Source organism: Nuphar pumila, chromosome 8 (assembly GCF_984573655.1).
Source record: "Nuphar pumila chromosome 8, dmNupPumi1.hap1.1, whole genome shotgun sequence".
Classification (NCBI taxonomy): domain Eukaryota; kingdom Viridiplantae; phylum Streptophyta; class Magnoliopsida; order Nymphaeales; family Nymphaeaceae; genus Nuphar; species Nuphar pumila.
The window spans coordinates 114,599,917-114,612,664 of record NC_143256.1 but is presented as its reverse complement, the minus strand read 5'-3'; the positions used below and the strand labels follow the sequence as shown (position 1 = coordinate 114,612,664).

Genomic DNA, 12,748 nt, shown 5'->3' with positions numbered 1-12,748 from the left:
TGTAAGTGAGGTTATTTCACATGCTTATTCATTGGCGTGATTCAAGTCTTGCAGTAGTTGAATATGTGATCCATGGATCAACTTTCTACTAGTGTCGATGAATATGCATGTGCCAAAGAAGTACAACAAAAATATTGTCAACTCATTTTTTACCTTATAATCGACATTCCTTCCAACACACGATCGTTTTTCCTTCATCCTCCTCACCCTGATAGGATCATAGTGTTTTCTTAACCATGATAACTTGAGTCTTTTACCTTCAAACACAACGTCATCCACTTGTAGATAAACACCTAAAGTGTGTTTGAAATCTTTTCATTGATATGCACTCACTGACTTTCTATCACACTTAAATATGGTAATTCATACTACGTCCTCCAATATAATGGTCATATGAATATTTTTGTGAATTGGAATGTGATAGTTATCAAATTTTAGAATTGCATAACGACTTCTAAGAGATTGTGATCAATGTTTCATGGTGTAATCTTCAACATGAGCCTTGATGAATGGCTAACCACCCTTTTGGTGTTAAAAGTACAAAAGACCTAGAGTGTAAGCATTGTTGCTCGAACATGATTGGTGCTGACCACACTAGGTGCTACCATGGTAGCAAGAGAGGCCAGGCTATGATAGGAAGAACTTGATGTTTTGATGGCATATCTCCTCAATCCGTTTTACAAGGTGTGAGAATGCAGATAGGTAATAGAATCATTTTCTCAAGTTGGGTCATTTTCCCTGCTATATAAATGGCATTCATCGAATTCTTCCTTTTCACTCCCTCAAGTAATGAAGCAAAACTACAAGAAAATCATCCCTAGAGTAATTGTTGTGTAGGCTATGCTATTGGATTTTCTATAAAGCTTAGGCCCACGGGCATCGCAAAGTGTTTAGCCTTTGGGTTTACTTCAAAGCCACCTCCTCTTCCATGGACAAAAGAGGAACAACCACAACCACTATTAAGGCTAAGGCAAACGGGAAGTATCAGCTTATAGAGCTTCTTTCCCTATGCTAAAGCAAAGAAGATCCATTTTGGGTTGAACCAATCACCATCTTGCGTAATAACTACGAATGCAGATAGCAAGTCTTTGGTCATACTTGAAGCTGATCGATCACAAATAAGAAAATTGGGTATGAGCAAAGCAATCTCTGTCATACTCCATTTTGTCCTTAGTGATTCAACTTTTTTTCATTTTCTTAATAAATAATTAATAATCTGTCAAAACTTTTTGGTCTACCCTCTATTCTGCCACCAATCGTGGTTGGCAGGTATTGTGATGAAAAATGACAATAAAACCCCTGGTATTGTAACCGCATTTGAAGACATGAAAAGGAATGTTTTCATGTTAGCAAAAAATGCCCAAGGCATTGTTGATCTTGCATTGATCAGCAACAGCGTGGATTTTGTGTGAATCAATAATTCTACTTCACATTATGGTTCAAATGAGAAATAATGCAAAGTAACCTAAGCAAATGGAAGTAATTCATAATCTTTCTCTGTCAACATGGGGGCAATTTAAAAAGTTCCGATTATTCATCTGTTTGCATTTAGAGATCAAGAAAGGTGAAGGCAACTCAGATCGCCATTTGATCCTGCTTTCCAAGAAAATGTCAGCCATGTTTGGAACCATAGTATATTAAGCCTGAATTTCCACATCAAATAACTAACAGAGTTGATATTCCTTCCTTTCTTTTGTTCTTATTAATTTCCTTGGCTTTAAGATCAGTGACCTGTTCATATTGCAAGCTAGGAGAGCTAAAAGCCTGATGAAGAATGGAAAAATATATTGAAACAACTGAAACAACAGAAGCCCAACCATGCGCAGGCCCATCTTCAGACGACCCACCTAATATACAAACAAGAGCCAGCTATGAATCATTCTGCCACCATCGGAGACCTTGAACAGCACCCACTGCTAAGAAACTGTATTTGGATGCTCAAGTTCACAAGTGCAGTTGACTCTTTCAAATTCATTTGAGATGCCCTTTCTCAATCTGAAGACATCATCAGTCACTTTTTTGCTAGCTTCTGTTTCTGAGGAATGAACCGGACCCTTTGCTTACCAAATTCCAAGGTCACATTCCTTCCATCATCCAGAGATACTGAAAGAGCCGATGTTCCACGAACAGTGCCAATCACCACTCCTCTGTGCCTATATGTGCAAGCATGTGGGTCATTTGAGAATGAACAAGAGTAATGCATAAAATTGACTAGTTAGGAAACAAAATGTATATCCACAGTTGAATGGGTTAGGTTGGAGTGTTCTCATTGACTCAAAAGATACGTTGGAAAGAACATGATCAGACTTGGCCTCGTTGGTTGGTTTCCCATTCCCAGCTCCAATTTTTGTTTATTTAAATGGTATCATGATGATCCAGCAAAATTAGCATGCAGTGCGTATCTGCAGACAAATTACATGATTCCAAGAAGGTGCTTTCGTGCAAATGTCGATGTGCAGTGCCAAATCTGCTAGCACAAGCCATGATACATAAAAAGCAATATATAATCTATGATGAAATTGAACAGATTGAAAGATATGAAAAACCATATAGCTAAAGGTTGAAAAAAATATAGTAGAAAAAGTTGCCATCCAGAAAAGTATGACACATCAGCATTGATAATGGTATTTTGATAGAAGACAAAAATGTAATGGAAAATGTACAGGAAGCAGGAATCTGCTAACATTGAGCTCGAGAAAGGCATAAAGATATGGAGATTCTAATGCCACAGTTTCCAGTAGTTTCTAAAAAATGTTAGAACCAAATATTAAAAAAAAGTGGGAGAATCGGTTGAATCAATTTTCAATGGCAGCCCACAATATCCAAAGGGAACAAAAGATTAGATGATGTCAATTGTAACAGTGACATTCATGTGCAACATTCAAGTGCATGACTAATGAAAGACAAGAAACCAAACAGGGGCTCCAAGGCACCTTACCAGGAATTCTCCAATGCTTGATGAACTTCAACTCTTTTTCCTATTGCATCCTTGCCCAACTTCTTAAGTATCCTGGCATCCATTTCTTGGTCCACTGGATTGTCTTGACGTGATAATACATTACTATTCTGGTTCTCTGTTGCCACTCCTTTCTCCACCATAGGCGATGGTCTTTTCCTCTTCGATCTCTGGCCTTTAATGAAGTTCTTTGCATCTTCTTGGTCCTGAGAAACCCAAGAACTACGGTTTTCAAGAGAAAGGGTTTTGAATTTCACCTTCAGCAAAGGTTTTGTTGAAGTCACAGGATCAGGAGATGACACATTCTCATTGTTTCCGCTAGCACCAGTACTTCTTGTGTGTTTCCTCAATAGAACTGTCTCATTCCTTAAGGCAGTGCCAGATTCAACTGCCATCGAGCTTTCCATAGTACTCCTTTCCTCGTATTTGATTGTATCCATTAGCTTGGATTCAGATTCATCTATAGTTTTTTCTCCATCCACTTTGTGGTTAGATAGGTCAAAATCAGATTCGACCTTACCCTTGAACAAGCTGCTTTCTTTGTTTCTCTGTATTAACCTTTTTGATGGAGATGTAGCATCAAATCCAGAACCTGCTCAAATTAAAACATTGACAGATTTCAATGTCTTTTCTAGAACTACACATAGATAACGTACAAGAGCCTCCTTCATAATCAGTAAAGACATCAAGCAACCAGAAAATAGAAAATTTTGAGGCAGGGATTAGCAGTAAGATTTTATGAATAAAATTAATTTCGTAATTTAAGAATCAACACATCATGTCAAATCCTGAGGGAATCATCTAGACATGAATACCCTGCTTATCTTCAAGCCTGACCACTGGACCATGTAATTCAGATGGATCGGTGACCCATGAATTAGGTATTTGCTGGCTAGTCCCTTCACTTCCTGGGTATGGACAGTTAGGATCATATTCAGCTATACAGCTCATTGCATATCAGAAATCAAAGTGTTAATGTATACATATACACGTGAACCCCAGTACGTAGCACGACAACCTCGATCCCAAATTTTTTGACATGTGCCTAAACTAGCATAGACTGCAACTCTGCAACTTATCCAACAAACTGAAAAGATGAAAAATACCTGTAGGCACGAAAAGGTAGCATCCAAGGCAAAGTGAAACACCAATTGAGATATTAGACATGCATGGAGTAAAAGGAAACTTATATATATATATATATATATATATATATAAAACTGAAATACCCATCAGGGGTATTTCAGTCATTTCCTATATGTAATAGTGTGAGCCTAGTAGAGGCTGACTTTCTTTTATTTCTTGCTTTATTTCTTTCTTTTTATTGTTATTTTCATATGACTGTTGGGGCAGCAGCCCAACTAGCAGTTGGGCTGCTACCAACAGTCATAAATATGACCATTTGGGGTTAGCCCAACAGCTAATTGGGTTGCCCCCATTATCTCTTGATTGTATTAGGCTATCCCCATTATCTTTTGGCTGTATTAGGTTTCTCCCATTATCTCTTGGCTGTATTTATAAATAGGGGCTTCTCCCTTTGTATCTTTCAATGCTTTTCAAGCATTTCTCAATACAAAGACATTTATTTTGTGTTGTGTGTGCCCATTTGTGGCTCTTGTGTGCACATATTGTGCCTTTGTATTTGTTCTCACCTGTATGTTGTATTGTTCTATAGTGGACTATTGCTTGTGCAATCTCTATTGTTTCCTTAAGTCCCTTAGTGGGCTTTCTATTTGTATTTTTGTTTGTTTCATTACATAGTATCAAAGCCTACGGCTCTTGGGTAAAGCTTTTTCAAAGATCGTAATTGCAAAGAAAGTATCTCCCATAAGCTTTGCTTCTCTCACATCAAGATGGGCGAAAAATAACCCATGATGGTGATTGCGTTCAAGCTAAACAATTTCAATTATTTGATGTGGGTCGCCACTATGGAGCATCATATTAAAGACAAAAAGTTATGGGGGTATGTGAGTGATACTAAATATGAACCACAACTCATACTTACCAAAATGGATGGTGACCAAGTTAAAGCCCTTAGTCATGACGAAAGAGAGAAAGCACTCCAAGAATACTACATCAAGGTGGAAGATTGGAAAGCTGGCAATGCCCAAATTCTCTCCTGCTTCCTTAATAACATGGAACTCAAGATTGCAGCAAGCATAATTAAGTTCAAAAAATCATGTGAGGCTTGAACTTACCTCAAAAACATGTTTGTGCAAAAAGATTTGGCAAAAAAATATTTTCTTCAAGAGAAAATTAGACTCATCAAACAGGGGTATAAGAGTGTAAGAGATTACTACGGTACACTCTCACCTCTTTGGGATGAGTTAGAGTTGCTTGAGCCCAAGTGGGAAGGCCCTATTGAAATGAGGCAAAAGCAACTTGCCGAGAAACATTTATTTTTTTTCTTATTCAAATTGAGACTCAAATTTGAACAAGTGAGGTTCACCATCTTACATAGGACCACCACCACCTCTATTGATGATGCTCTTGGATACAAAGCTGAGACCTGACTTGGCATGTCTAAAGAAAGTGAGGAGGTTCTTGCAGTGTTAAGACCCGACAACAATGTTAAAGCGTATAAACTTTCTCATTTTTGAAAAAATAACAATAGAGGAAACTATAACAAAGGAGGAGTGAGAAAAATTATGCCATTTTTTCCAAGAACCGAGACACATCAAACCAGTGTCCCGAGCTTTATAAGAATGTAGCAACCGTTCAAAACTCGCAAAAAGAGTGATAAAGCTATCATGAAAGGATGAGATCTTAAGGATTCTATTCACCATCTAACGGAAGCATTACAATTATTCCTTAAGACTTCTACAACTACTCCCTCTCCTCCAGATAAGCTTTCTTGAATTCTTGACTCTGACGTCTCCTTTCACATGACTTCTCTATAATCCCTCTTATTTGAATGCATAAAATCTTTTTACAATCCTTGTGTCTCTGCGGCCGATAGAACTAATTTAGAAATTAAAAGTGTTGAAACTTTTTCAAATATTTCAAAAAAAATCAAATTGCTAAAATTAGAGTTGTTCCAAAACTCAATTTAAATTTATTATTCGTTTCTCAAATTTCGGATTATGGGTGTGAGATTTCCTTCTCGTTGAAAAAATGTTGGGTGGAGGATCGCCAATCAAGGACGCTGATTGGGGAAGGACATAGGAGGAAAAATCTCTACTTCGTGGATTTTCTTCATTTCCTAAAGAATCATTTTGTAATTTTGTTAAGGAAAAATATAATTTTGTATGGCATCAAAGATTAGAGTATCCTAATGTTTCTAAGTTAGCTATTTTTGGCTTCTGATGAATTTATACATGTTGATAATGATGTTGATGATATGCGTATTGATGACTCTGGGATTCCCGTGGAGGATACCCAAAATTATGATATTCAAAGCTATTCTAGAAGAATTGTTGAACACCCTCCATGTGCAGTTGATAGATATTTACAAAACCAAAATCTAGGAGAAACTAGTGTTAGGAAATCTAGTAGAACCTCTAGACTTCCTGAAAGATTTGTGCCATATGAAAACTTTTCACCTAGATTTAGAGTTTGTCTTATATCTATTCACTTTTTTTTTATGAACCTTCAACCTACAATGAGGCTAAAGATATTGATGAATGGATTGACGCCAAAAAACTATAATTAAGAGCCCTAGAGAAGGCCAAAACCTGGGAAATTCAACCATTACCTATAGGAAAAAGACTATAGGAATTAGGTGTGTATATAAAGTCAAAACCAAAGGAGATGGATGATTAGAAAGGTATAAGGCTAGGTTAGTGGCCAAAGGATATTCTCAAAAATATGGGATAGACTATGAAGAGACGTTTATTCTTATTGCTCGCATGACTAGTGTTAGAACCTATGTCACATGGGTGCGGGTGCGGGTGTGGGGATTCGGCACTTCCAAAAAACCCGGGTGCGGGGGTGCGGCAGGGGCAAAAATGTAAATATATATAAGTGGGTCGGGGGGTTCCCCCGACGCGGGTTTTTTCAAATTTCATTTTATATACAGCTGCAGGCACCCATCTCATCAGGAGAATAGTGAATACTAATAGCCAACAAGGCTACCACCATCATTATCATTTATTATGGAGAGAGAAAATCCTTTACGAAAAAGAAGGATTAGGAGCAGCAGTTGTCTATCATTTATTATGGAGAGAGAAAATCCTTTACGGAAAAAGAAGGATTAGGAGCAGCAGCTGCTGTCAGCAGATTTTTTTTTTTAAATTTCGCAACCCATTTCATAGGGATTTTTTTTTTTAAAAAATCTAAAAAAAAAATGGACCTAAATGATCCTGGGTGCGGTCAACGCACCCAAGATCGGGTTGACCGCACCCGGTGCCGCACCCGCGTCGAGTCACGTCGACGCGGGTGCGGCACCCTGCTAGCCGAATCCCTGTGACATAGGTTAGAACATTAAAATGACCTATTTACCAACTTGATGTTAAGAATGTTTTTTTGAATGGGGACCTAAATGACATAGTGTACATGTATCCTCCTCCCGGTTTTGAGATCAAGAGGAAAAGTTCTTCGATTAAGAAAAGTTTGTATGAGCGTAAGCAAGCCCCCAAAGCTTGGTATGATAGGTTCAGCAATATTATGTTAAATTTGGGTTATAAGCTATGTCACATGGGTACAGTTGCGGGTGCGGGGCTGCGGCACTTTCAAAAACCTTGGGTGCAGAGGTGTGGCAGGGGAAAAAATGTAATATATATATAGAAGGGGGCTCTTGTGTGCACATCTTGTTCCTTTGTATTTTTTCTCACTTGTATGTTGTATTGTCCCATAATGGACTATTGCTTGTACAATCTCTATTGTTTCTTGTAGTCCCTTAGTAGGCTTTCTATTTGTATTTGCGCTTGTTTCATTACAATAATAACAGAGGCATGAACAATGATCGAAAAGGGTTCTTTTGGAGTTATCTTTATGAAATCTGATTGTACAGATGTGATCGATGTGTTTTCCTTTATAGGAATCAACTCTTGGATTGTTGACACAGAAAGGTTTTTATAAGGTTTGAAAATCAACAGCCAAAATTTTATAAATATTTGAGGCTTGTATTTTTTTGTCAAAAAAACACGATCCAAATGTTGATTCCTAGCAAATGGACCATGTCGAACACATTTGAAGTCAGATTTGCGAAAAACAGACTGGACGTGCCCTGTCCGGTGATTATTAGCACCTTTGCCTAGTCTATGTGTCTTCTTAAATGCAAATTCTTGAATGACAATTCTAATCCATTATAATGAGTACATGGTTTGCAAACTCCATGACTTGGCTCAGTCATCATATTGGCCTCTAACCGAGTCAAAAAATAGGATGATTTGGTTAAGGACCAAACTCGGCCAAGGCAGCCGAGTCTCATCTCCCCTTTTTTAATTTGAGAGAGAGAGAGAGAGAGAGAGAGAGAGAGAGAAAGATTATAACACTTATAGATAATTATGAGATTGGGAGGTTAAATATTAAATACAAATTGAAGAAATTACACTTGACTGGGCATGAGAGACTGTGCCTAGATTTTCCATTTGAAATTAGCTTAGTTAGTCCTAATTAGAAATTAAAACCTTCGGGAAAGCCTGAACTACATGCAGCCCAATAATTAAGTCAACAAATTCATACTAATTTTAGGTGCATCATTAAATGCGTAATTAAAAGATAATACACTTATTGAGTGTGAGACAATAATACAGTTATTTATGTGTATATATATACGCACATATATATGAGAAATCTATATTTCCAATAAATATACTCTTTAAAAAGTTTTTGCATATATAAAATATATATTTATTGTTTATTCTTAATAAAGTAAATTAAAAATTTTGAACCCTCCTGAGTCACCGAGTCGTCAAGCATGGCAGAACCTACACCAAGTCCCCAAAATGCCAACCATGAATTAGTAAACACTAAATAATACTTCCAAGTTAAGAATTCAAATTAAATACAATCAATGACAAATTTTAAAAGGAAAAACATAAGAGTAACTACAAGGTGAAGGATCAAGATCATCAAAAGAATAGATGATGATAGGGACACAATGTTGGCCATGTCCAACACAGGTTTGACTATGTCCATAAAGATTATCATGTCTCTGGTGTCATCGTGACAAATGATGCACAAGCTAAGTGTCTATGTGAGACACACACATATATTATATTATATTATACTATATTATATTATATTATATTATATTATATTATATTATATTATATTATGTTATATTATATATGTATATATGTATATATATGTGTGTGTATAGATATATAGAGAGAGAGATGTATTCTAAACTAGCCTAAACAGCTTCAAAGGGACAGTTTCAGGTGCTTGATTAATCCAAACTAGAGTTGCCAAAATTGACTATACATACAATTCAGTTGAGATCTCACAATGGAAGTTGTTTTGACTTATATACATACATATATATATACATATACATATATATATATATATGTATATGTATGTATATATATATATATATATGTATATGTATGTATGTGTGTGTGTGTAGAGTTGTTACAATCGACTATACCTATAAGTTAGTTGGTATCTCAAAATTTAAGTCATTTTGGCTCAACTTAACCTTGTATACATACATATATGTGTGTAAAGAGTTGCTACCATCGACTATACCTACAGTTTAGTTGGGATCTCACAATGCAAGTCGTTTTGACTCTATCTAACCTCGTATATGTGTGTGTGTGTGTCAGGTCAGGTTGCCCAAGATGACAAACAGGGACAAAATTACAGACGCACAAATGAAGGCTGAAAGACCCACAAGTTTGTTTTGGTCAGCTCTACTATGTTTATGTCAGAACATTCATCTTGGCATGCATATGAGGTATAAAAATATGCCCACGTTTTCTCTTCCACAGTTGATGTTCACAGTTAATAAGAAATAAGCTTGTTGGATTATCATATCATTAAACAAAATAAAGAGGAAGAACTAGCACCCTTTGAAAGTTTAAGACTATGTGCACTATAATTTTGATGCACTCGTTTATGTAACAAAATTATCATAAAACATCCTATTTACAGCAATAGCAAAATAAAAATAAAAGGTCATGGACTAAGTTGAGAAAACAAAACAAAATAAGAAAAGGATAAAAAAAATAAAGTCAAAGCAATTATCTGAAAGTTAGAGAAAGTACTATTGAAATAATACAGAATAGCATATATTACCAAGGGAAGCTGTAGAATCTTCTCCTCTGTGACAACTTGAGGTCTCCAATTTTGGAACTTCAACTAAAGTCTTGTTTCTTGAACCAAGATGTATGACCAATTTTTTTCCTTTTCCAGTTTCAGTCTTGCCAACAAGCTTTTGGTTAACTTCTTCACAAGCCAAACCATTTGATCTAGTATGCCTAATTTTGATGGCTTTGGGGGCCTTCTTGTCATAATTTACTACATTTTCTTGAATAAAAGTTGTGTTTGTGACCAGTTGATTAGTACCAGAAGGTAGAAAAACGTCTGTTCTCTCGGAACTCATATTCTCGGCCTTTCCATACATCATGCCATTCTCCAGTGATTGTCCTCCAGATAACAGTTCACAGTTTTCATTCATATAAGCTGTTCCGTTGGGCTGCAACTGTGTGTCTTTCTTCTTTGTATACTTGTATGTTTTTAAGTTCTTTGAGACTTTCTTTCCTTGCTCCTTCAAATTAGATAACCCCTTAAAAGAAAACTTCAGTGGTTTCCCATCATTCTTTGGCATAGTTATATGGCATTCTTCATCATCAGAATAAGGTGAAACTGAAACCATGTCCTGGGTCAGTCCTGCTGCTGCCCTCAGACTAGCAATTTGAGCATGATTGGCCATATCTCTCCTCCTCCAAAGCTCTTGAACAGCATCATCAAGGTCTTTGGCCTGATCATCATAAAGAATATCTCCTGTAATCACAACTGAAGTTGCAAAAGAGACATACAATGCAACAACAAAAAGAAAGACATTCAGCTCCACATACTCGGTAACAGTTCCCCCGGCATGCTGCACATTTATAATATAGGTTACTATCTGCTTGGAACTGCCGGTACTTCTCATCACTGCAAGACTTTGCATTAGTGAGACGTAAAGAAATTAACCAGAAAATCAAATTCCAGGAAAGAAAGAAGAACTCAATACAAAAGAGGTTCTGCAAGTTGAACTCCTCTGCAGGAAACAAATAGCAAAACACAACCAATACACTGATTTAGGTGATTATTCTATAAAACATACACGAGTCCAGAGTCTGAGAAATTACCATAATTAATGATAAATGACAAAGACCACCAATGATAAAAAAATACCATAACATATTTCATACTTTTAACCACTGAAAATATCTCAACAAAACCAAATAAAAAAACAATAAGGTACCAGTCAGAAGCACATGAAAGGATGTAAGGTAGGCAAGTTTCAGTATTCTTCACATAATGTGTCTTAATAAGCCAAAATAATGGTTTTCCGTCAAAAGCATGAGCAGTCTACTTGAATAGAAAAACAATACATGCTGGATATTTTTTGTATAGGCTATCACTAGGCACTTTAGTTGGTAGACCCTAGCAGTTTGCATTTGAAAATCAGTTGGTCTGTCTAGGGGTTCTCAAAACTAAATCCTCCAGTAAGGCATGGAAAGATTAGAAATTTAAGCTCGTTTGGAAACCATAGTCAGTCAGTGTTGCAAACCGATAATCCCAATTCCCATTAGGCTGGATTCAGCTATGTTAGGCATAAACCTGTTAAAATATACGTACATATATACATATATTATATTATAAACTGTTTCTAATAATGCCCTTCAGGGGCATTTTTGTCTTTTTCCTTCATTGCAATAAGTAATGTCCGCTGGGGACAGTTTTATACTTTTCCTTTTTTTTACATTTTTGTCTTTTTGTATCAAGCAAGGAGCACTTTGGTCCTTTGAACCAAAGAGCTGTTGGGAGTCCCAACAGTCATATTTATGACCGTTGGGAGCTCCCAACAGCTCTATTTGGGAGCTCCCTTCTCTCTTGTCTTTTATAAATATGGAACTTCTTGTTCCTATTTATTAATGCTTTTCTTAAGCATTTTAGCGCAATAAAAGATATATTTTTATGCTGATTGTGTTGAGCTTCTTGACTCTTTGAAGTTTTGTATGCACTTTGTGCTTGTGTAGTGCCTTAGTGTTTTGCGTATTATCCCATATTGGGCTTGTAATAGTGCATGTGCACTTTGTTTTGTATTTCCGCATACTTCATTATATAGTATCAAAGCCATAGTGCTCTTGGACTTGTGGAGAGTGGCCATCAAGTGCTTGTGTACTCATGGTAATAGAGGTATTCTTTCATATTTACTTTTTTATCTCTCTTCCTTCTCACATTCAAAATGAAACATGATTCTCTCTTCCTTCTCACATTCAAAATGAAACATGATTCAAAGATAGATCTTTCCTTCAAACTAAATGGCACAAACTATATGATGTGCTACTCATGACCTAGAGTTGGCGGCAATGGTCTTTGCATTGAAGATTTGGAGGCATTACTTATATGGTGAGAAGTTTAAGGTTTTCACAGACCATAAGATCCTCAAGTACCTCTTTGTGTAGAAAGAGTTAAAGATGAGATAGAGGAGGTGGCTTGAGTTCATCAAGGATTATGAGTTCACGATCGCTTACCATCCAAGGAAGGCGAACGTCGTAGCGAATGCTCTTAGCCACGAATAATTTTAAATGAAAGAAGCTTTGGGGATATGTGATGGGCACTATTCCCAAACCTCAACTTTTGCTCACCAAGAAAGAAGGGGAACAAATTATAATTCTTGAACGAGATATC

The 12,748-nt window shown here is 36.5% G+C and overlaps 1 protein-coding gene across 3 annotated transcripts in view; it reads right to left on the bottom strand.

The window, feature by feature from the left end:
* Positions 1 to 12,748, bottom strand: part of LOC149830299 (uncharacterized) — a 34,802-nt gene that overhangs the window by 402 nt on the left and 21,652 nt on the right. Inside the window, exons 9-12 of one of the 3 annotated variants that reach the window (XR_016433654.1) lie at positions 10,924 to 11,002; positions 10,142 to 10,826; positions 2,939 to 3,548; positions 1,848 to 2,153 (exon numbers count right to left, since the gene is read on the bottom strand). Coding sequence is in view for 2 of the 3 variants with exons in the window: in XM_090015775.1 (XP_089871901.1) it covers positions 2,012 to 2,153; positions 2,939 to 3,548; positions 10,142 to 10,826; positions 10,924 to 11,002 (1,516 nt within the window). In the remaining variant the exon portion in view is untranslated. Of the gene's footprint in view, positions 1 to 1,620; positions 2,154 to 2,938; positions 3,549 to 10,141; positions 10,827 to 10,923; positions 11,003 to 12,748 lie in introns of those variants that run through there. The other 2 variants (XM_090015775.1, XM_090015776.1) reach the window with 2 other exon arrangements.